We start from the raw sequence: 23,162 nt of genomic DNA, 5'->3' as shown, positions 1-23,162 counted from the left end.
GACGCTTGCACAATCCAGTGACCTCTGTGACTATGCTTCTGCACGTCTTGCCAAGGACATATTTTCCATTGCAATGGTTCAGATGCCAATATAGAAACATGCAAAGTGGAGAAAAAATTCAAATGGAAAAGGTTTTATTCCCTTCAATACATCCCACACTTCGAATTCTATTAAAGAATTGTTTTCAGGTAAAAGAAAAATAGCTGAAATCATGAAAATGAAATTGAGAGAGAAAATTTATCAAGATATCACTAATATGGGAATCCCAGAAACCCAGCAACATTTCCAGTCCATAATAAACCTGGCAAAGAAATGAACTCAGCTGCCCCTTGGCAGGTTCACGGCAGGTAATGACAAAAGGAGACATGAATGTCAACTAGGGACTTGAATACATGTTCTGGAACCCCAAAACCTGAAACCTACTTTGCTGTAGAAATGGTTCCACAGCTCTCCAGGTTGGCACAATACTGGTAACATTTCAGCCATTGCCAAAAAGATGAGCTATTGCAGGGACCTTAAGAGGTAAGTGACCAGAGATGCCACGTTTTACATAACCTACTCCTGCATACAGATCATTGTTGGGGCCAAATCAGCACTCAATGCCTAATGGAGGGTGGGGTTGAGAGAAACAGAACAGGGCTGGTCTCAGATGTCGGGATGAGGCCCACCAAGTGTTAGCCCTTAATCACACATTCAGAGGAACAAGAGTCTAGAACCTACTTGCTCAAAAAAGCCCAGATTTCAGACAGGAAATAACTTTTCAAATGCCCCTCCTTCTCAACAAGAGGCGACGAGATCACCAACAAGCATCCTTGTCAGAATCCGGCCCAGCGTCGTTTTCCCATTTACCTGGTTTCTCTGGACCCTATAGGGAAATAATGCCGACTGGAAATAATGCCGACTGTTCTGTTTTGCTCTCTCAACAAGCTTTCTATATTAATTCCTGACAGATCTGAAAATATTATCAATGCTAACGTGAAAAAAGAAAGAGATAGTTCTAGCTTACAAGAGACCAGAAAAGGACAGTTACAGGTTCCTTTGTCCCCCTGCTCAGATCAAGGAAACCACATTCCCTTGGGCTTTATATTCTTGTATAATATTTAATTACATACCCTGTTCCTACTGGTTTATGTACTACGTAGAGAACACTAATTTTAGAAAACCGATTAGCTAGTTCTTTCTAACTGTATTATTGTAGCTAAGGTCAAATTTTTTCACTGAAACTATGGCAACAAAACCCCAGTGTTCTCTGTCGAAAGACTGAAGCAAAGTTCTCAAGCGAGAGGCCTGCACTTGACGGCACAACCTGTGCTGGGTCTGTTTCCGCCCTTAGCTGAGAGCCCTGCTTCTGGGACCGGTTAGGGGAGGATGAACCTCCGTCACAAACACTGGCGACAAAGTCCAGGCGAGCTTGTGGACAAGTGTCGTCCCTGGTGACATTTTTAGACACATAGAATTTTAGCAGCACGTAGCATGACTTCGGAAGCACCCAACTTGGAACTCACATGTACCCGGAAAAATAGCAGATGCAAAAAGGAACGTTTTTCCCCTTTCCTCAATAAGGGGAATAACTGCCCAACTTAGTTTTCTCAATTATTGCAACCGCTTAAATTGGAGTTTTTCTGCACTAACCTCCGGCTACTGCTCTGTAAAAGGAAACAGATTGACTGTCAAAAGGAACACTCTTCTCCCCACACCTGTGGCCACTCTCCACGTACCTCCCTGAACCAGTGCCCCAGGCCACACGCGTGACTCTGGCCTTCCACGCGAGCCATGCTGGCCGGTCACCTTGGGGACCGGTGGCTCCAGCTTGGCCAGGACCACTGAGGAAGCAGTTCCTGCACATCCTTCTCCCGGGAGCTCTGTCCTCACAGCCAGGCAGAGGACCTCCCTCTGAAGGTCCCTCTGGCAGGAACCGTCCACACTCACCAAACACAGTGGGAGGAGGGGCTTTCGGAAAGCCGCAGACAGACTGCCAGTGTCCTTCTGTCTGTCAAGTGGCTGGAATGCCTGCCGAGCGGGGTAAACGCAGCTTCCGGTCACTCGACCCGTGAGGCGGATGTCAGGTGGGATTTCCATCCCGAGCAAAGGTCCCATCAGGACCTGACCAGAGACGAGCCCGATGGCGTCTCTTCGAGAGGCCACAGAACCCAGAGCTCCCTCTTAGTGAGGGACACTCAATAACACTCAGGAATTCAGAAGAGGAAAGCGTGCGTGGCTACGGATACCTTTCATACCGCACATGCTGAAGCTTTAAGACAGACACATCAGTGTTTTACCAGATGGCAAGGGCCGTGTTGGGTCTTCTGAGAGACATCCTGGAAGACGCTAATGGCAAATCCAGTGACAACAGCCACACAGCTACCATATGCGGTGCCAGGCACGTCACTAACTGCACCATTAGGCATCATCTCAGCCGAAAACAATCCCATCCCCCACCCCATACCTTTATTACCTAGTTACCAGGTGGAGAGACCACGTTAGAGGTTCACCTGCCTGTGGTCGTGGGCACACAGCTACTCAGAGGTGGAGCAGGGACTGAACGTGTCACCTGCACCGCCAGCGTCCCCACCCGCAGCTCTCCACGGCCTCCGGCACATCTCACCTCCTCATCAGAACCAGTGTCAGCAGGGCCGTTCTTTTTGCTTGTATTTTTATACTTGTTCACCTTTTCAAACACTGTTCACTGCTTTCAGAGGTTCTCTACCAACTGGCCTGGGCACAGTGGGTCCCTGAGAGCTGCTGGTTGGGGGAGGGGAGCTGCTGTCTCCCCAGCTGCTGGCTCGCCCAGCACCCCAACCACAAGGTGTCCCCAGGAAGCAAAACCAGAAGGAACAGCTGGGTCCTTTGGTGGGAAAACACAGACACTTCGAGTCAGATGGGGTCATCTGCCTCACTTCCGTCCCAGAGCACTTTCCCTCCAGGACCCCTGACAAACGGTCAGTCCCCTTGGATGAGGGGAAACTCAATAATTTGAAGGAAGCCTCTTCCCAAAGTAAGGCCTCAGCTCTCAGTGTTCAGGAGCAAGCGCCTGAAACCTGAAACTCTGCCTCTGCTCATCGTCATCCACTGGCCCTAATTCTGTTTTTCTGGGCTCAAGATACCCCTCGTCTGAATGAGAGCCTGAGAAAAGGGAGGACAACTGTCAGCAGCTCCTTCCAGCCTTGCCCAGCACAGCAGCTTCCCAGGAATGCAGGTTCCCAGGCCTGACCTCAGACCGACTGAGTCAGAACTGGCTCTTCCACAGGCTCCCGTGCATTCAACTTCCAGAAGTGGTGCCGCAGAGGTGTCTTCTCATTTACTCTACAGCTAAGAGCCACGCTTAGGCCGTGACACTGGCGTTTCTGAGCTCCTGCTAAGGGAGCGGGCAAGAGCGAAGTCAGAAAGCAGCACTATCAGCACACAGCCTCATGGCCCTCAGGGCGGCCAGGTAGCCTTTCGGTGCTGGACACAGATTGGCTCCTTTGGTCCTCACGAGAAAACGCTGTGAGGCACGTCCAATAATCTTACCATTTTCAAGGGGAGATGAGGGCACTGAGGGGTTAGATGATGTGTCCCAGGTGACATGCCAGCTTGAGCCTGTGCAAAGCAGGGGCAGCTTCCCTGCCCACCTGGGGTCAGCATGGCTGTCCCAGAGGGGATGTCTGAGGCTTGCTTGATGAATGGGTATTAGGGAGACCAGGGTTCCCGGAGGAACGATGGAGCAGGGCATCATTTCAGAGAAGAAAGGGGACACGCAAAGGGCCAGCATTATGGCAAGGACACTGGCTGCCAGGAAGCAACGCATCGGTCTGGCGAGAGCAGGGAACCTGGCGTGGGGACTGCAGTGGGACTGAGAGGTAAGCAGGGTGACCCTGCGAACCCCACAAGAATGTCCTTTAAGCACAGCTGGGGGACCCCGAGGGCTCCAGGCAGCTTCATGACATCTTCGGATCTGCACTGATTCTGAGCCGCAGTGAATGGCGGGCTGGAGGGGACACACAAAGGAGGCAAAGGGGGAAAAGCGACACTGGCGAGGCGGCCACAGCAGCCACGGCGGAGAGAAATGCTGCTCGGCCTGGTCTAACGTGTGTGTTGTTCTCGCGACGACTCGTTCAGCGCGAACCGAATCGTTTTAGACCGTCCTCCTCGTTACCCCTCCTTTACCTTATTCCCACTGAACAATGGGCCTCTTAAAAGTAGAAACATGGTAAAGGGCGTCAGTGGTTTCCTGAGGAGCGTAACTCCATTCATCCACTTGAGTGGGTGAGTAGAGACTTTGTCGCCCTCCAGACGTGGATTCGAATTCCTGGCCCAGCACGGCTACTGACCCGCTGTGGGTTCAGGGTGCCCGACTGTAAAACGGCAGGATAACGCCACCCGCAGCACGGAGGTGCAGCGATGACCAAGAAACGCAGGCCAGGACCGGCCAGAAGGCACGCCACCGGGGAGGACGGCACTTATAAGGATTTGTTTTTCATGATCACCTATGAAATGAATCCAAGGAGTCTCAAAACTACCATGTTTCCCCGAAAATAAGACCTACCCCGAAAATAAGGCCCCTTTAAGCCAGATAGACACATTGTCAGTCAGATGGACACAATTCGTACGTTTATGATGATGTTCCAGAAGAAGATGACATGACCGTATTTGAATAAATGTAAATTGTTGTACATGAAAAAATAAGACATGCGCTGAAAATATGCCCTAATGCGCCTTTTGGAGCAAAAATTAATAGAATACCCGGTCTTATTTTTAGGGAAACATGGTATAGGCATGAGAGAGAAACATGAGCAAACACGGCAGATCAAGGAGAAGCCACCCTCACTGGATGAGGCCAGTCCCCTGCCCAGGGAGGCGACAGGTCAGCTGTAAGAAATCTTCTCAGAAGTACCCGACTCTTTGGAGAGAGATTAGAGGACAGCATAAGGCATCCATGGGGGAAAAAAAAAAAAATCAACCGTCAGTTGACCTGAACTGTCATCCCCGAAAAAACACTGCTAGAACTGGGAACAGTGAAAACCATTTTAGAAAACACACTAATTCCTTTTCACCCAGCATGACGGCACTCAGCCGGGAGTGCACGCTGAGATTTGGTCCCTCGAGCTGGCCAGAGGGAAGACGACGACAGCCGTGGTCAAGTGTCCTCGAGGTTGTGAGGGGGCAGGTGGCGTGTATCTCTAGATGGCAGACATGTGCTCCTGTGTCAACACATCTCAGAATGACATATTTGGGGGTAATACAGGAGGAAACCGATTAAGAAATCCAGTAATTTAATTAAAGAATACGTTAAGGCCAGTCCCCTTTTACAGGCAATTTAGGGTAGGTTTTAAAAGGACGTTTCTGATGTCAGGCTGCCTGGGTTCCAATCCTGGCTCTGCCACGTCTATGGGACCCTGGCCCGAACCTCAACAGCTTGTGTGTCAGTTTCCTCATCTGTAAAAGCAGGGAAGCTTGGTAGCAGCACTGCAGCTGCCTTGCAGAGAGGTATGAGCATTAAAAAATCAGCGTATGTAAACTATGCAAATTAAAGTAAGATTAACTAATGTATGTAAGCACCCCACAAGGTATTCACTATTATTTGCATTTACAGAAAACAGATTATCATTAACTACACAGGATGATGTGATAAAATTTTTTTTAATCCATGGTCCAAACACAGCAGCCTAAAAGATAGTGTGGGAGGGTGCGGGGGGGGGTAAAATCCCAATTTTAACACAGAATGGCTCTTTGACCCCAGGAGACTCCCCAAATCTCTCTCATTTCCTCATCTGTCAAGAAAGAAAGAGTTAGCAGAGGCTTCAGTGATTTACCACGTATTTTCATCAACGCTCTGAAGACCGGATTACAAAAGCCTTTGCCAGAAGAAAAAGTCCTTAGCCAACCGCGGCATCCCGCTTTCAGGAGAACCTGGAGCATATGACATGCGACCCCCTTACAGGACTCGGGGTCCAAGTCAATTTTGCTCTCCTTGGAGAAAGCCGCAGCGGCGAAACTGAGGTTCAATTTGCCGGCAAGGTGAATACATGTGGTGCACTAAAGTATTTTATGCATACAGAGCTGAGTGGAATATGTTCTCCACTAGCAAATGAACTGTTACAGGCAATGAATATAAAACAGGGGTCCTGGGGAACCTTGCCACAGGTGGCCCAGGTACTCAAAAAGGAAGCTGTGCAGTGCACCAGTTAGCATCGGCTCTCTGTGCTGGGCACAGGGTGCCCGGGGCCTGCAAACCAGCGTCTCGAAGCTTTGAGCAGGTGGGCAGAAACCCCGCAGCAGTGTGTGGGACTGCCACACAATCAGGCATCAGGCACCACCCGTGACTGTGCAATGCACGCGCTGTGAGCTTTCTATGCTGCCCAGGGAACTGCTGTAAATTACAGCGCTGCTCTCGTCAAATGGAGTCTGCTGGTGCAAGGTGGAGAAAAGCTGGTAAATCCGAAATGAGGATTATAAAAAACCTACTAATCTTTTCATTAAATTTGAATTGTTTGTGAATACAGTACAAGTTGCCAGAGACATTCCTACAAAGCAGCTGAGTGCACACACAAAACCTCCAACACGCCTCAAGGCTCGTACTTGACAAGAGCCTTAAATAGACTGGTTTTTCTGCCTTATTTCACAAGAAGGGCAGAAACTAAGCCTTGTACCCTCACTGCGAAAGGCCAGTCATGGATTAGGACCCAGAGAACAAACAAAATTCAAGGTAGGCCTTCCCCTTTGCATGGGGGTTTTTAAAACTAAGTAAGATATGGGTTCATTCCTAGCATACCTTGTCAAAAAGAAACAACAAGAAGAAATAATGTTGCTTAGCAACAATTAAGACAGTGTGCAACGAGGGTGGCTTGAAACAAAACTGAACCAGTGAGCTGGTGACGGCCACCCTAGTCACAATGACCTTTGGGACCCAATATCCTGGCTGTGTCCCCATCTGGCCTCAGAGGAAGGCCTGGCAGTTTCCAGCCGTCTGTCTTCTCTTGACAAAGAAGGCCTGCAATCCCAAAGAAACGGAAACCTACCCCTGGACAGCACAGGTTCCTGAGGCCAGTCCTTCCTGTGCTGTGAGAGCCGTCCTGTTTCTGGCACTGATCACAAAGTTTCAAGCTGGAAGAAATCATGGAAGTCCTTTCACCTGACCCATTAAACAGATGGGAAAGCTGAGGCCTGGAGAAATGCCATGACCGCCCTACCTCCATCCCCAGGGCATCAGAGCAGTTGGTGGCAGAGCCTGGCTGGGCACTGGCTGTCATGTCACATAGTGAGTGCTCTTTGTCCCACATCAGCAGCTTCCCTGTATCGACTAAGAACAAGGCCGTGGCCCAGCCTAACCTGTAGGCAAGACGATGGGCAGGTCAGTAGGCTGCCGGCACTCAAATACTTCTTGTCACCTGATCAGGAAAAACTCCCTTCTTATTTGAGGCCCCTTCAAAGCTGCTGCGAGGTTTGAGGCCAGTTCACAAAGAGTTTGCATGGGATGTGAAACCCTTGTTGCTCTCTCTGAACCCAGCCATCCTACTCAATCCATAAGCTCTCCAGAAGGTGGCCTGACCTAGTGCAAGCACCCCGGGACCGAGGAAAGAAATTTCCAGAAAAAATAAAAAGGCCTCAAGCCCGATCCTCAAATTCACGGCCATGCTTTAGGTCCAGGAGTGGTTTGCCACAGCCAAGCAGCACAGCCTTCACCCAGGGTCACCCTGAGACCCCAATGCCAGGCTGTCAGTTCTAAGCAGGAGTCTTCAGCTGACGTTTCACTCTGGAGGAGCCGAGAAGCCAGGTTACCCTGCCCCAGAGCAGACCCTCATTTGCACTATAAACAGGGCTCCAGTCACACTGCAGCCAGCACAAGGCAGCCCCACAGCTCGTCGTGGCAGTGGCTAAACGTGCTCAGTCCTAAGCATCCAAAGGCTGGCATCTTCCCATGTAGCTTTCCTCCTCCTTTAAATGGTCCAAAATCACAGCTAGGAAGAGCTTCGGAAGACAGCACAGCCATAACAACACGGCCCATTCTCATTTAGAGACTGGAGGTGACAGGGGCCACAGCTTGAAGGAACCCTGTACTTCGTGTGGAGAAGGGTCCGTGGGCAGACGCGGGGAAGCAGTGGGCCCGGGTCTTTGCAGAGGGTTCCAGCCTGACTCGGACACTCACAAGTCATGTGACTCAGGGCCACAGGCTCAACCCTTGTCAGCCAAACTGGCACCCGGCACAAAACAGACGCACCCTGGGTTGAGGGGGTGTTTCCAAGCTCAAGGAGACAACACCCGAGAAGTGTCCTCACCCGCTCGGGCCAGCCAACTGCCCGATTGCAGGGGCCACCTGTACACCTGGGGGGAAGACAGGTCACCTGCTCCACTTCTACCTGCATATAAACAGCTGCCTGTGGACCACAAGGTCTCTAAACGAGCTCCTTAACAACTTTTACTGTGTATGGGGAGTGACTTCCTTGAGAATGTTGTATCTTTCCTTCCTCCCTGGAGTATAAGTGGCTGGTGCATGACAGGCGGCCGATAAATGTTTGTGGAATGACTATTAATCATTCTAAGAAGTGACATTTAACACTACGGGCAAATTACTCAGTTTCTTGGGGCTTCCATCTCCTCACCTGCATGATGGGAACACAGATGCCTGCACCTCACAGGTAGGTTCCACGGGTTCCACGAGCTCATCCATGGGCAGAGCTTTGCACAGAGGAAACGCTGTTAATGTTGGCTTGTTATTTACAATGTGGGTCTGCTTCTCGGGGAAAGCCCAGGACCCCTGAAGGCAAAGGGGACGGCGTCTAAGGCCTCTTGTCTCCCCACCCCATCACCAAGGCCAGCAGCTGGGGCACAGTAGGGCCTCAATGCTTCTTGGGCTGAACACTCATTTTCACAACAGTTTAGTGGATTCCTGTGCTGGAAATGAACTTGAGTGGGGCAAACATGGGCTCAAGGACGACACAAGGACCATCCACACACTGAGCTGATCTCCGGCCTCCTCCCCAGCTCACCGAATGACGTCACCATGCACCTTCCTTCCGGCCCAAACTTCTCCTCATCTCAAACTGTGAGTTTCCCGTCAAATGGCTTTTCTTCTGTAACTAAGGAGTTCCTCCAAAGTTAACCACCTCTCAGGCTTTGGTGACAGTGGCATGGCAGCACTTGTCCAGGACCAAGAACTTAGGGCCAAGATCTGCCTCTTGAACCGAATGGAAAAGACCAGGTTTTGTGGCAAGAATGTGACCACCGGCCCAGCCTGCAGGAGGAGCTGGCACAGAACATGGTGTGGTCAACACCAAAGCCTGTTTGGTTTCCACAAAGCTCCAGGCCTTGTTTCTGCTCCAACAACCCTGGAGGTTATATTTACAATAGCGGAGATTCTGGGATCAGAGTGGAGGCTGGCTGGCTGTTTCCACCTTTTCTTTGTAGAAGATACCATGTATTTAGTAGGCGGAAGGGATGGGTGGGAGTGGAAGAGGAAAAGATCATAAAGAGAACAGAATTCACAAATCACGAAGTTCCTAATCCCGCTTTTTCAATCAGATGTTTGTTTGCCTTCCCTATGCGTTCAAGATTTGGGCAGAGCCAACACAGATCAGGGGGAAAAGAGATTCTGCCTCCCTTCCGTCAGCTGCTGCTTCAAAATGGTACCACATTATCAAAAGGACAAAAGCAACTTAATTGTTCCAGCTCTCAGCTCTTCTTACCTAGAGGACAGAGACACTGTCGAAAATCCATCCAGATAATGAAACAGACGTGGCTTATGTGAAACAGACGTGCAGCCCATCTTTCCTCCTACAGATGAAGTCAGAGACTGGAGATATAGTCAAGGGAATTACAAAGAAAACAGTGCACTTGGAAATGTCATTTTACCATCAGAAAAAAAGGAAATGTGCTCAATAGTTGACGTCCTCTGCGTCTACTGTGAAAAGTAATAGCTGGCGGTCACGGAGCAAGTCTCGGGCACCCAGTATTCTGCCTGGCTCTTTACCCACATTATCTTCAATCCTATTACCTTTAGAGGGAAGGAATGATTTCCTCCCCGTGACAGACGAGGAAACAATCTTGGAAAAACTCAGCATCCATCACGTCGCTCAGCGTGTGTACGGGAACACTGGGCCTCACAGCTGGGCCGTGTGCACACTCCTACCCACAATGGCATTTGAAGACAAAAAACGGAACAATATAGGATGCTTGTCACATCATTAAAGGAGTCATATATAGTTCCTTGCCCTTCTGCCACCATTTATGAGTCAAGCTCTGTCCTCAGTATTGGAAATCACAAGATAATAAGGCTTGCCGTGGCACTCGATTCAAAACACACATTTCATCCTCACCATAGCTGTATCAAGTAGAACTGTTACCATCTTCCATTTTATAGATGAGAAAACCAAGGTTCACAGAGGTTAAGCTATTTGTCACGTGTCACAAAGCTAAGACTCAGTGGAACGTGGGTTGGAATCCTGGAAGCCTGATCCCAGGGCCCATGTTATTCGCCACTAGGGTGGCAGGTTACAAGAGGAGTTCACAAAGTACAAACCCAGAAAGTCAGAGGACACCGCGAGTATTGCCTACGTAGGCCTTTGATTCCCATTTACTTAAGAACAGGTGGTGACGGTTCTCAATCGAGTTTAAGAAATAAGTTGGCAAGGGAACGATGGAAGCCACAGAAACCCGAAGGACTGAATGCCGCTCTGCTGACTGCTCAGATAAAGGCTCCCCTCATCGTGTGCGGCTGCTTGCCAGCACCTCGCTTTGCGTGTTTGTGACCCTGCAGGGTGCAAGGGCGCAGCGAGGCAATGCACTAGAAAGGCCTCCAAACTGCCCAGCTGCCCTCTGCACAATTTCTAAACATTGAAACGACTTCAACTTCAAAATATACTTGCATTTGGAAAGGCAGTCATCCCTTCCAAAAGAGATCTTTTTCTTCATTTTAGAGAAAAAAAAAATGCTTAAAGAGCACTACACCAGAACCGAAGGGACGCTCTGGGAAATGTGTGGCCCCTCGCTGCCCAGGCTCCAAGGTGGACAGGAACTCACTGCGCCCGGGCTGCAGCTCGCAAAGGGAGAGCTGCCCGGGCCCCTCCCCGCGGTCCACGGCCTCGGTTTACACAAGGAATGGAGGCAATTCTGCCCTACTTTCCAAGGCCCGCAGGCAAGCTGGTTTGAACCAGATTCTCACCAGTTGTAAGCACCTCAGCACCTAGCAGCCTTTATTATTAATTTATGGAGAAAGGCAGTCAACAAAGCAAGTCTCTGTCACGTGAACACCTGTAGACCCAGACCAGGCCATAAATGGACTTTGGCTCTTTCCAAATGACCTCTATCAGACTGTTGCTTTTATCTGAAAACGGTCCCTTCAAATCACCCACCAGACACACCTGTAAGCACCAGACACTTTCACCCTCGTGCCAGGAAAGCGTATGTCCTCTGACTCCCCCGGGGGATGCTCCTGTTTATTTTAATGTTCTATCCCTGCACTCAAACGGCCACCTCCCTTTGACAGGTACTAACATCTTTCCCAGGTTCCCCTCCCCACTCCCAAGGCTTGTGTGGAGCAGGAGTTCTGAGCTCCTCTGACTCCCATCCCACCACTGCGTCCCAAAAGCCGCACCTGAATCCACTCACCCCAAAGTAACAAGGCCAGTAATTCACAGCCCAGGCACTACTGCGTTTCCCCGAAAATAAGCCCCCATTAAGATTGTCAGCCAGACGGACGCATTTTGTACGTTATGACGATGTTACAGAAGATGACATGACTGTATTTGAATAAATGCAGATTGTTGTACATGAAAAAATAAGACATCCCCTGAAAATACGCCCTAATGCATCTTTCAGAGCAAAAATTAATATAAGACCTGGTCTTATTTTTGGGGATAAAACGGTATAAGACCTGGTGTTATTTTCGGGGAAACATGGCATGAGCAGTGGTTCTGAACCTGGGCTGCAAAAGTCTTACCTGGGAGATGTCAAAACTCCCAACATCCAATTAAATCAGACTCCCTGGGGGTGGACTCAGACACCGGTAGTTCTGAAAGTCCCAAGGTGATTTCTGTCCCCCATTACCAGCTGTGACCCCAGACAAGTTCCTCAGCCTCCACCTTGGAGGGTTTGCACCCCCTCGCAGGGTGGGCAGACGCCTCCACGAGCTGAAAATGCACACACGGCCCTTAGCACCATGCCTGGCACCCAGGCCCTGTTAAGAGACCGACTGAGGCACGCTCTGCTCTTCAGGGAGTTCATTCTGCGAGCGACTGGACGACGCTCGCTGGCCCAGAGCTTTCATTTTCCCGCTCTCAGGTCTCTGCTGTGGAGGCAGATGTGCAGGAGGGGCTGAGAAAAAAGGCAGCAGAAGTAACAGCTGCCTCAAGGTTCCTGTCACACAGACCATGTCAACAGGGGTTTTTAAACTGACCCCCCCAGGCGAAAACACTCTCCTGATGGCATCGTACACAATGGAAGCAACTCAACACTGTCTTCCAAATGGCTTCTCTCCACTTGGACGTCTGCTATTTTATTCTCATTTCTTTAGCTTGTATCCAAAAGTCAGTTGCTAAACCACTTAACCGTACGAACTTATAACTCAAATGATATGATTTGCGAATGGCAAGGTTGGAGCCCTGCGGGGCAGAGGTGTTAGTCAAATACTGAAACCAGTCAGAACCCTCAGCCCCAGCTGTACACGAATCACTGGGGAAGCCTGAAAAATACCAGTGCTCAGCCCCCACTTCCAGAGACTCACCTGGCTGGTCTGGAGTGGGACCCTGAGCATCTGGTTAAAATCTCTCCAGAAAATTCCACTCCGCAGCCAGAGCCGAGAACCGCCGAGAACCACCGACCACCACCACCACTACCACCACCAAGAAAAACGAACTGCTTATCATTGTAAGATACCACCCATACTTTAAACGTCTCCTGGAATCAACTCAGGTGCCTTCCAAAGAAGACCCCAAAGGCAAGAGGCTTAGAAAGGCCGCCACACTGGTAGGAAGGCTGTCCTGTGTCTTTTCCACAAAAAGAAAGTGCAACAAAGAACACGCTCCAGGCTGAGGCATCGGAGAATATCAGAGCCCCCAAAGGGGCAGTAAGATCTGCTGAACTAACATGTGTCCTGTGACGAGATCCACAAATAACTACTTGGTTAGAAACATAGCTGCACACGTGTAAAGTGTTAAACTGAATTAGCACTTACAACATGTATGCAATAGACAAATTAAGGGCCTAATAAAAGTCATTCCAATCCTGACACTGACTGAACTTCAACATTTTCAAGAGGTCATAAAGCTCGGAATTGAAATCATACTTCAAAAAAATAATACGTAGGTAAATAAACCTACAAAAAAGGAAAGAAAAAAAACTACACAGAGCAACACATGTCATGAATTTTCAAGCGAGGCAAGCTGCCCACTCCAGGAAGATCACCAACTTACCTCTGAATTTCTTGGGTGGATTGTTCAGGTCTCCAGCTTCTGGCTGCACAACACAGCGGTCATCAACCAGCCTGCATGGGTGACAAAGGTAAACACACCATCAAGACAAGTCTAAGAAAACAAAACCCTAAGCACTAGGCCAAAATCAAACACCCAGGGCTCTTTCTGGGCAAAGCTTCACCTGCCATGTTCTCCTGCCAGGGGGCTGTTTCCACTATTCGGTCTATGCAGGAACCTAAGCCGAATCCCACAGCCCTGGGTCCTGCTCCTCCAATGGCTACACTGAGCTACTGTTTCCTGCGGCCCATTCCCTACATCCATGACGGATCTGAGTGTGGCATGCAACAGTGCCCAAGAAGGCAGGCATAGAGGGGGGCAATGCACTCAGTGAACGGTAGTGAGGGGCCCACTCTGAGCCAGGCCCCTGCCCTGAGGGGAGCCACAGAAGTAAACTGACAGTAAGAGAAGGAAGAACAGAACACATCCAGGAACTAACTGAGGCCACTGGAGAGGCTGCTGGCAGAAGAGGTCACGTTGGAACTACTGGAAGTTGACAGCAAGGTGGGAGGAGGCAGGACAGGGGAGCCCTGCAGGCAGAGGAAATGCAAGTGCATGGAAAGAAGGTCTTCAGAGCATTAAAAGCAACCAGTGGGGAAAGTGGTTACTTAGAAATAAGTAACCAGGCCAGAATTAGGCAATGCCCCAGTAGTTCAAGACCTTCCTGCCCAGGCTAACACAGACGTCTCTGGGTCCCCAAGAGGGCAGCGTGGTCCGTGGCCCAAGTGTTTCTGCACAAATCAAGAGCAGAACGTGCACACATCATGCCGCACTCAGCCCCTCGAGTGCTGACACGGTAATGTCACCAGAGCTGCCGTACCACAGGAAGGCTGAGGAGGGGCAGGGGTGCCTGGAACCCTGAGCAGGGCCGGGTTCTTTAGTCATCACGTTCTCCAGTGAGGAGGAAGGAAGGGGTAGGAGAAAGGGCCCCAGTTGAGGTGAGAAGACAAAGGAACTGGAGCCGGCACGCTGCCACCTAGCAGCAGCATGACGGGGACTCTGCCACTTCACCCCCCAGGTCTCCAGGCTTCTCCAGTACGGACATGTTCCTCAGACTGTTTCTAGACTACGTGGATTCCAGGTCCCCACCATCCCCTGGCTTACTGAGGCCGTGACCCAGGAGCCCACCGGATGCGGCCTGAGCATCACACTCGAGTTCTAAGCTCAGCGCGTCAGTGAAGCCCTGGGGAGGTAACGGCCACCTGTAGAAAAGGACCAGGCCAGGGAGCTGGGGCCGCGTTCCACAAACACTGGGGTCACTCATCATCACCCACAACTGGTGCCATAAATGTGAAAAATAGTAAAAGGAGAAAGATGGTCAAGCTGAATTTTCCAAACCTACTTTTACACCAGTTATCCTCAAATTTTATGTGCAGGGAACCAAGGGAAGAAAGTACTCATCTGAAGGAAGTATTAGAGCCCCAAATCCAAGAAGGAGCCACCTCACGTAAAGGAAAAAGGGGGGGACCTGACCACTCATTTATAATATTTGAGAAAGACTCTCTCTTATAAAGAATTTATGCCTCATAGGTATTCTAAGAATGAATCTTCTAGAAAAAGAGGACATAGGGGAAAGAAGGCACCAAGATTTCAGGGGCTGGCAGGGGGCTTGGCAACTGACAGGAAGTGAGGCTGGTGGCTGCGAGGGCGGTCACACCACTCAGGAAATCAGGGCCCCAGAGGGAAGGTGAGGCCTCAGGTGAGCCTGAGGATTAACAGGGCGCCCAGGTCAGAGGTGTGGGCAGACAGGGCCGAGGGGGGCGGGAAAGCTGGGGACGGGCTACAGGCACTGATAGAGCTCTGCTCTTGGAGCCCCGAGTCTTTGTGGCTGTGAAACCTTGGGCAGGTGACCGCACCTCTCTGATGCCCAGAGGTTTTGCCTTGAGCAGCGATACGACCGTGCTCACTGCCAGGCCTGTTTGGGGGCCCAAGGGGTGATGTTTGTACAGCAGACAGTGCTGGGGGCGCCCACGGGACACATGCCAGTGGTGCCCACTGCCGACTATCTTTCTGGAAAAGAGGAGGAGGATGCAGGAGTGTCCTGTGGGCGATGGGACAGGGAAGGAGTCGGCCACGAGGAGGAAAGGCACACGCAGAGGACAAGTAGCAGGAGGCCGCTTGGCCAAAAGCCAACGGTCAACTGCGAAGGGTGGGTCTCTAGCGTCCAGAGGTTAGGAAAAGATACGGGTGACAAACAGTCTCTGGATTTGGGGAGCAGGCAGTCGTGGATGACTTCTTTCTATCGGACGACTTTTGAAAAAGAAATTGTTCCACAGCGAGGTCCCATTGAGCTATAATTCTGGATCTGACATTATTTGCTCCTTCAGGCTGGAGTCGCCTGAATGCCAGCCTGCAGATATCCTCACTCTGCACCAATTCCAGACAAGAGGCACGCTGTAAGTAACACGATGGCCAACAGGACACTCTGGCCGCTGTGAGAAGGAGGGGCCTGGGGAAGCTGCCGGCCTGCCTTCCCCCATTTATCCGAGACCAGCTCCTGCCAAATCCAACAATGCCACCCAGGGCCCAACACTCCTTCCTCCACCAGGACAATACAGCCCATGCCTGACTTTCTGGGGTTAACCACCTTGATTCTCTGCTTCTCTCTGCCTTTGGAGCTATTGCGCTTCTCATTTTCTCTTCTAGGCAAAAGGAGGACGGGAAGGGAGAAGTTAATCAAAAGAGCACGTCATGGAATATATTTATACCGTTAAAAGGTGGGTAAAAATTGAAGAAAGCACAGAAGAGCAAAAGCTGATTTACAGAACTCTGTGCCAGTTGTAACTTTCAAGTGCAATTTCAAGTAGGAAATTTCCACTTCAAAGAAAGATACGCACTGGAGAGACTGGTCTTGGCCTATAATACAAGCAAGTGACCCTTTGACGGCAGAGCTCTTGTGAAGCTCAAAAGCACTTCTGTGGGTCTGCAGATATTCATCTTAAATTTTATCCCATATGCTTAGCACTTTCCCCCTTCCAATTGAAGGAAGAAAATAATAAATTCTGAATTAACATGGGATTTGGTATTCATGATTCCAACCGCCCCTAGAAAAGCCAAGTAAAAGGGTAACATGCTTATCTTAGAAAAATCAGTTTTTCAGCTGCTGTTTTGAGGTCTTAAATCCAGCCATACAAGAAATCAGGTGTTCTTACCCCAAGGTGCTAATAAATCCATTTGTCGATCCCTCTGCATACAGAGAACAAATGTCTCCAATATGTAGGAAACTAGACATCTTGTCAGACATCTTTCTCGAAAATCCTAGACAAAGTAAAATATGCAACGTTATTAGGAAAGAAATGCTCAGAAGAAGGAAAAAAAGTCACTGAGAGTTGGCTGAGCTTAGCTCAGCTCAATTTTCCAAAGCGCCCTACTTGAAAGTCAAATTTCAATGAGTGTGACAGGCAATTAAATGAGCCAAGTGAGGACATATGCAGCCACAGCTCCCCCCACATATCACTGACTTTCAGGCTATTCCAAGCACAGTGACACTTGTTTCTAGCAACCACACCCAAATCCCATCCTGCTAGGTGAGGACCCTCGTATTAAACACGATGTAAACGATAAAGACGGCAGGACGCGCGCCCAGAACCTGCAGCCATTAGGAGTTGGAAAGTCTGACTTATGAAACACTAACGTGTCCAATCAGCCTCGGGGACTGTGAAGTCAGAAGGAAACATCTGGGTCTGGAGGTGTGTGTCAGGGGGACAGGGGGGCCCCCACTGAGAGTGAAAGCAGCAATGTGAACTTCATCAAAGGAAACCTAGTAACAAATACCACCAGGCTCTGGCAGCCTTTTAAGAATCCCCCAAACTGGACCACGCTCTTCCCAAGTGCTATCTCAACGTCTTTCCTTCTCATCCGTCACCAAGACACACGTGTGGAGGGAGAAAGGCCCTTAGCCCTCGTTCACACCCTTCCCGAAGCAAGTAAGAATAGTAAGGCTCGGGGGGTAAGAACCTGAGTCAGGAGTGCACAGAGCTAGTTAGGGGCAGTCCTAGAAAAGGCTGGTAGGTTCCAGGACCTCTCTACACATACCAGCAATCGTTACACACACACACCAACAAAAATATTAATATCAACCTGACTCAGGATTGGGAGCCAATTATGAAAAGCTAAACTGACATTGGAAACACAAGCTCAGTTCCGTGGGAAGCGTGTGCTGGTGTGGACTGCAGGTAACTCCCATCGCTCCTGCAGGCACCTGCAGTGTAGACGTGCCGGGCAACCCAGGTCTTCCCAGAGCTCTCCTGCAAACCCAGACTCCCCGAAGAATCGCTTCTCATCTCTTCACCCAGGTTACCCTGCCAGAAACCATCCACGCAGCAGAGCATAAGAGCTGCAATGGCGTGGAAAGTGTTCACTCCTGAATTTGCTTTCTGGGTGCCAAGTTGTCTTTCCGGAAGTAGTATGCAGCACAGGCAGCACGAAGGTTCTGGAAGCACCTCTCCTGCCTTAGCAGGAGTGCCGGGTTCTGAACACAGACCGGTAAAGAACCGCAGTTCACTGCGTGGGAGAAGGGCAAGGAAAAACGGGTTTACCCCCTGACACAACCCAGATATTGCAGGGGAGACAAAGAGCAGTTCACTGAACGTGAACCTGACAGCACTGAAAACACACACTCTCAAAGCAAAGTCCCAGCCTCTTGAGACACTGGGGAAGGACGCACAGAGAATGTGCAGAGGGCACGTGCCAAGTGCCACTTTCCAGGTCCAAGTCTACTGTCAGGTCACTGCTTCCTAAGGGGACATTCTATGCCTAATGGCAAACCAATGCTTTAAACAACACCCAGAAAGCTGCACAGATGAAACCATCCAGGGCTATTCCCATCACCCTTATGTGCGTGTATTTCAAAGCCTTAGCAGAAAGGGGCAGGAAGCCAGAGTACTTTTCAGGCTGGTTCTTGGAAAACAAGTTCTGTTCGAATTTGGGGTCAGACCCGACTCGTATGTGCACACCGGGCTCCCAGGAGGACGCTGGAGAGGAGGCGCTGGTGGGAGGAGAGCAGACATGTGCTCGGCCAAGAGGGCAGAGGGCTTGTCCCGCGCGTCCACCTCGCTTGGCCTTGACCTTCGCATGAGCGTTTTGCCTCCACGGAGGCCAGGCCAGGCCAGCGCAGAGTGACCGTGTTTTCGGAACTCTCCTCGCCACCTGGTTACCTGGCTGGAAGGTGCCAGGCCCTAAATGGAAGACGCGGACCCAACTCAGTGCTCTGGAACGAGCAAGCGGGAGGTCCCTAGCGTTGCCTGCAGCTGGTAACTGGGACAGACGTGTGGACGCTGGGTTTCTCCAGCATGGTCCTGCATGATGAGCGTTTCTAATAATAACGACGGCGAACAGCCACCAAGCATTCTCATGCCCACCGCTGTGCTGAGGGCTTTACCAACATTGACTGAATCCACATGGCCACAGCACGAGGCAGGCACTGCCGTTAGTCCCATTTCTCTGCTGGGGAAACCGAGGCACAGAGAGGGGAAGACACCTGAGTCGTGTGTAATTAACAAGCAGGCAGGAAGGCCAGGGTCATAACCCAGGTCCACGTGGCTCTCAGCAGAGCTTGTCATCAGCCCTGATCCCGGAACACGCGTTAAAATGCAGCCGTTACCTATTGTCTATCAGCGCCCCCAGCCCACCTGCTTCCATTTCTCATCTGTAACTCGGGGCTAATCCTCACTGCAAGGGGCTGTTGTGGCAAACAGATGAAACAGTGCAGGAAAAGTGCCTGTCCAGGGGCTGGCAGGCCTTCACTGCTGTTTTCATCATGTTGTAATAGGATGAGGTGGAATTCTGGGAGGTTTTAGGGCTTCAAAATTTAAACTCAGTAGAGAAAAGGATCTCCTGTATAAAACATCAACTAGGTATCAGAGCAAATGAACTCCTGTGTGATCCATGACGACACGTTTTGCTTTAGGGACAATAATGGCCCTCCCTTAATTCACCCGTCGAGAAAAAGCTGAAGTACACGGACTTATACTCGACTCCCTAGCCCAGAGCATCATGGCTTTTCCAGAAACACAGACTCACAGAGTAACTGGGAGGAAACCTGTAAAGCATGCAATCCCGTCCCCTGCCCACATCTCCTATGGAAGGACACGGCTTCTGCTCGAACACCTGGCCATGGGGCCTGTGCCAGGCGCAGGGGCCGGCTCAGAAGACACTGCAGCCTCCTCCCTGCCCCCACCGGGGCAGTGTCCCCAGCGCTTTTGCTCCCCTGGCGCTCAAAGGCCTCTGAGTAGTGAATGCGCACTGATTTCTCCTTCAGACGCTGCTTCTGTTTGCAGAGCAAAGCGTCACCACCCTCCCCGGTCCTCACCCCAGGCCAGGGCAGGCAGGAGCAGAGGCGCCAGGGGCAGAGGGCCAGGTGTCCAAGCCCAGCTCGGCTACCTTCTCGCTGGAGGACTTCAGGCCAGTTCCCTAACTTCCCTAGGCCTCGCTTTCCCGTCTATAAAATGGGGAGCACAGAGCAGCTCCCTCGGCAACTGCTCCTGAGGTTCAGTAAGGTCATGGTTGCAAAGCACTCAGCAAAGTACAAAGCTGTCACTAGAGGCCTGTCACCGCCCACCAGCGCTGACAGCCGATGGACCTCGCTCAGAGGGGTCCTGGGGTGACTTGACCACGGCAGAGGGGGCGGCTCTCGGTGAGGTGCTCACACAGGAGGCTGTGGAGGCCTCAGCAGCAGGTCACTGTCCCCTGAAACTGCTCCCTGAGCAATGTGTAAAGAAAAGGGACGTCTGATTTCCATTCTTAAAGGTGGGAATACAAACACAAACTCAGAGACCTCCTTGGAGAACAGAACCGGAGGTGCTGGTCGTCCACATCTGTGGGCTTGGAGCCTGTAACGCCCTGACCTTTCTACACCTCGGCGGCCATCTCGTCCACTCTACTGTCTCCAGGGTGTTTTCCGTGAGGGGGATCCCCAATCTGCATCTCATGGCAACAGCTGGTGGGATTCAGCTCCGGGTGCCCAGAGCACGTCAGAGCAGCAGGGAGCACGCCCCTGCCTGTGCAGCCAGCTTCTCCTCCTCCTCCTCGCCCGCCTCCTCTCCGACACCTGGGGGCCCCTCTGGCGTCCCTCTCTCCTTACCCGCCACAGGGCCTTTGCACTTGCTGTCCCCACCCACCAGCCTAGGACACACTTAGCCCTGCCCAGGCCGGGACCTGTCTGCATACCTCGTATTCCCCTCCGCGATGCTTAGCACATGGGAGGTGCTCCGCATATTCAGCAAATACGTGAGTGAAGAAGTCTCACTGAGCCTGAACTCTTACCGATGTTAAACTTTACTGTGTCTCTTGACTCTTCCGATACTGTGTCTCTTTGCCTCCCCCCAAATCTCAGCCAGTATCACTTTTCAGCTGGGCCCCACAAAGCCTTCCTAGTCATCTCTCCGAAGCCATCAGTCCCCTCAAACTCCTCTACGCACGGCCAGTACGATCCTTCAGAAACACCAGTCAGACCTCGGCATTCCTCTGCTTCACATCTCCTCGGGCGCTTCTGGTCTAGTGCCTCCACCCTCTGCCTCCTCACCTCTCTGTTCTCTCCCACTACCCTCTACACTTTAGCCATAAGGAACTTTTCCCAGATCCCCCAATGTGTGGTGTGCCTGGCCCCCGGGGCCTTTGCATAGGCCGTCCCTGCTGCCTGGCATGGGGACTCCCAGTCCTTTTCAGTTCCAGCTTGATGCCACCACCTCCAGGAAGCCCTCTCGGAGTCCCCTAATCTGGGTTACAGGTCCCCAGCATTTCTCTGTGTAGCACCCACTCACCCCAGCTGAGCCCACTGCCACTGTCCTAAAGCTGCTCGTTCACGTGTCTGCTTGTTGCCTCATCTTCACCACCGGACTGTGACCGTGAGGCAAATAATCTAATTCTTCCCCATTGTGTCCCAGTCCCTAGTCCGGTGCCCAGGACTTGACAAGCGGACAAATTAGTGTTCAATGAAACTGTAGCGTCATCTTATCTGTTGCCTAAAAGAGTGTCAATTATTCTTTAGGTGACTCTTTTCCTAAAACTAATTCAAGCCAAGTTTATCCTGTAGGATCAAGGCCTGCCGGCCGTTCAGTAGATTTTTATGAGAAATTTGGGAGCCCAAAACAACATTTCTAACTTCTGTTCCTGGTAAGAAGTAGCCTTCCCCCACCGCCATCCCCTTTGTGTCCCAAAAGGCTAACGACAGACTCAGAACATCTGGGTTCAAATTCCAGCTTCATCAATTAGCAGCTGTGTGTTCTTCAGCAACTAGGATAACTTCTCAGAAGTTCAGCTCCCTCATCTGTTAGAAAAAGGGGAGGAAGGGTGAAAGGGGGGGCAGCCCTTCCTACCTGTCAGGGTCATTGCGAGGGGTAAACCAGAGGGGTAAACCAAGCCGTCCACATGAGGCAGGCACAACATCCGGCCCTTATTCAATGCTCATTTTTGTTCAAATGGAACTGAAATAGTTCCCTTTTCTTCCTTCGAAGTCTGCACTCACTTCTGCCCATAACTTGTGATTCTTCTCCTTGGTAAGTAAAAAGCTTTTCTTACTTTGCCAGCACTGCGGGAGACCCATCCGCACAGAGAAGGTCCCAGGAATGGTGAAGTGCCCTGGAAGCCTGTGAGGGGCTGAGGCTCACTGCTCTTCGAACCCCAAATTCACAACACCCAAGACAGCCGGACCTCGGCTCCACTCCCCCTTCTAACATCCAACCAGGCCCCCGCTGGGAGGGTGAGGGTGGCCACCTCTTCAAAGTCATCACAATTCAATTTTTAGAACCTCTTCCACCTGGTGTTAAGGCAGCCTGAGCACAGCCTCACTGGAAACCAAGCATGTTCATTTCATTTTAAGCAGCTCAGGATAGGTTTTAGATTTTTTTTCTTTTGGCTAAAAGCTTTGACTGTGGCAGAAAACTCACTTATTATAATTTTTTTCCATCTATTTCTTCCGCACACGCTTAACTAATTGCATTATATTCATTTTTCTAAAAAAAAAAAAAAATTTTTGACTTACGCCTACACACAATGCAGAATTTAAAAGTTAGCAACTCTTGAAATGAGACTGAATTAGAACACTTTCCTTCATCAAGAAGCTACCTAAGTATCACTCAGGGCGGAAGGACCTGGGAGGACACCCAAAGTCTTACTTTCCTCCAGTGAATGGACCCCAAAACCACAGTCCCACCAACACTGCCCTTAAATTGGGCTCTTCCAGCCCCTGGTGCCAGGAACGAAGGACCCCGGCCACACCTGTCCCCAGGGCACCACTCATTTCCTGCTGTGCAAGCTCCCGTGTGTGTCCCCACCCAACTACCTTCACTTTAACCATTTATATAGGACACCAAAGACACACGCAAAACACTCCCAACAGGCCGGGCTTTGTAACACTTGACCTTCCTTCAATACTCAGGTTGTCTGTTTAAGTGGGGTCATCCACTTTTTTAAAAATTATTTTCAGGTGTACAAAACAATGTAAGACATTACACCCCTCAAAAGTGATAAGCCCCCCTCCCCAATCCACTACCCCTCTGACACCCTATATAGCTGTTACCGTTCCATTGACTCTGTTCCCTGTGCTGTACTCCACCTCCCGTGACTATATATGTATTAAATCATAGTTGACATTCCCTATTCAGCTTCGGCGTCAGGTGTACAGTGCAGTGGCCAGGCATCTACACCGTCCATGAAGTGGGGTCATCCACTTCTATCAGCTTCTACCCTGGTGCTTCTGGCACCAGTGTGACGGAGCCTGAG

The 23,162-nt window shown here is 50.7% G+C and overlaps 1 protein-coding gene across 5 annotated transcripts in view; it reads right to left on the bottom strand.

The window, feature by feature from the left end:
- Positions 1–23,162, bottom strand: part of ITPR1 (inositol 1,4,5-trisphosphate receptor type 1) — a 295,697-nt gene that overhangs the window by 257,235 nt on the left and 15,300 nt on the right. For all 5 annotated transcript variants that reach the window (XM_033132948.1, XM_033132953.1, XM_033132950.1 and 2 more), the window contains exons 3-4: positions 16,595–16,700; positions 13,386–13,456 (exon numbers count right to left, since the gene is read on the bottom strand). In XM_033132948.1, the coding sequence (XP_032988839.1) occupies positions 13,386–13,456; positions 16,595–16,686 (163 nt within the window). In that variant the 5' untranslated portion in view covers positions 16,687–16,700. The remainder of the gene's footprint in view (positions 1–13,385; positions 13,457–16,594; positions 16,701–23,162) is intronic.

Source organism: Rhinolophus ferrumequinum, chromosome 17, assembly GCF_004115265.2.
Source record: "Rhinolophus ferrumequinum isolate MPI-CBG mRhiFer1 chromosome 17, mRhiFer1_v1.p, whole genome shotgun sequence".
Lineage (NCBI taxonomy): Eukaryota > Metazoa > Chordata > Mammalia > Chiroptera > Rhinolophidae > Rhinolophus > Rhinolophus ferrumequinum.
Note: the sequence above shows the minus strand (reverse complement) of the source record. Positions and strands in the feature narration are given on the sequence as shown.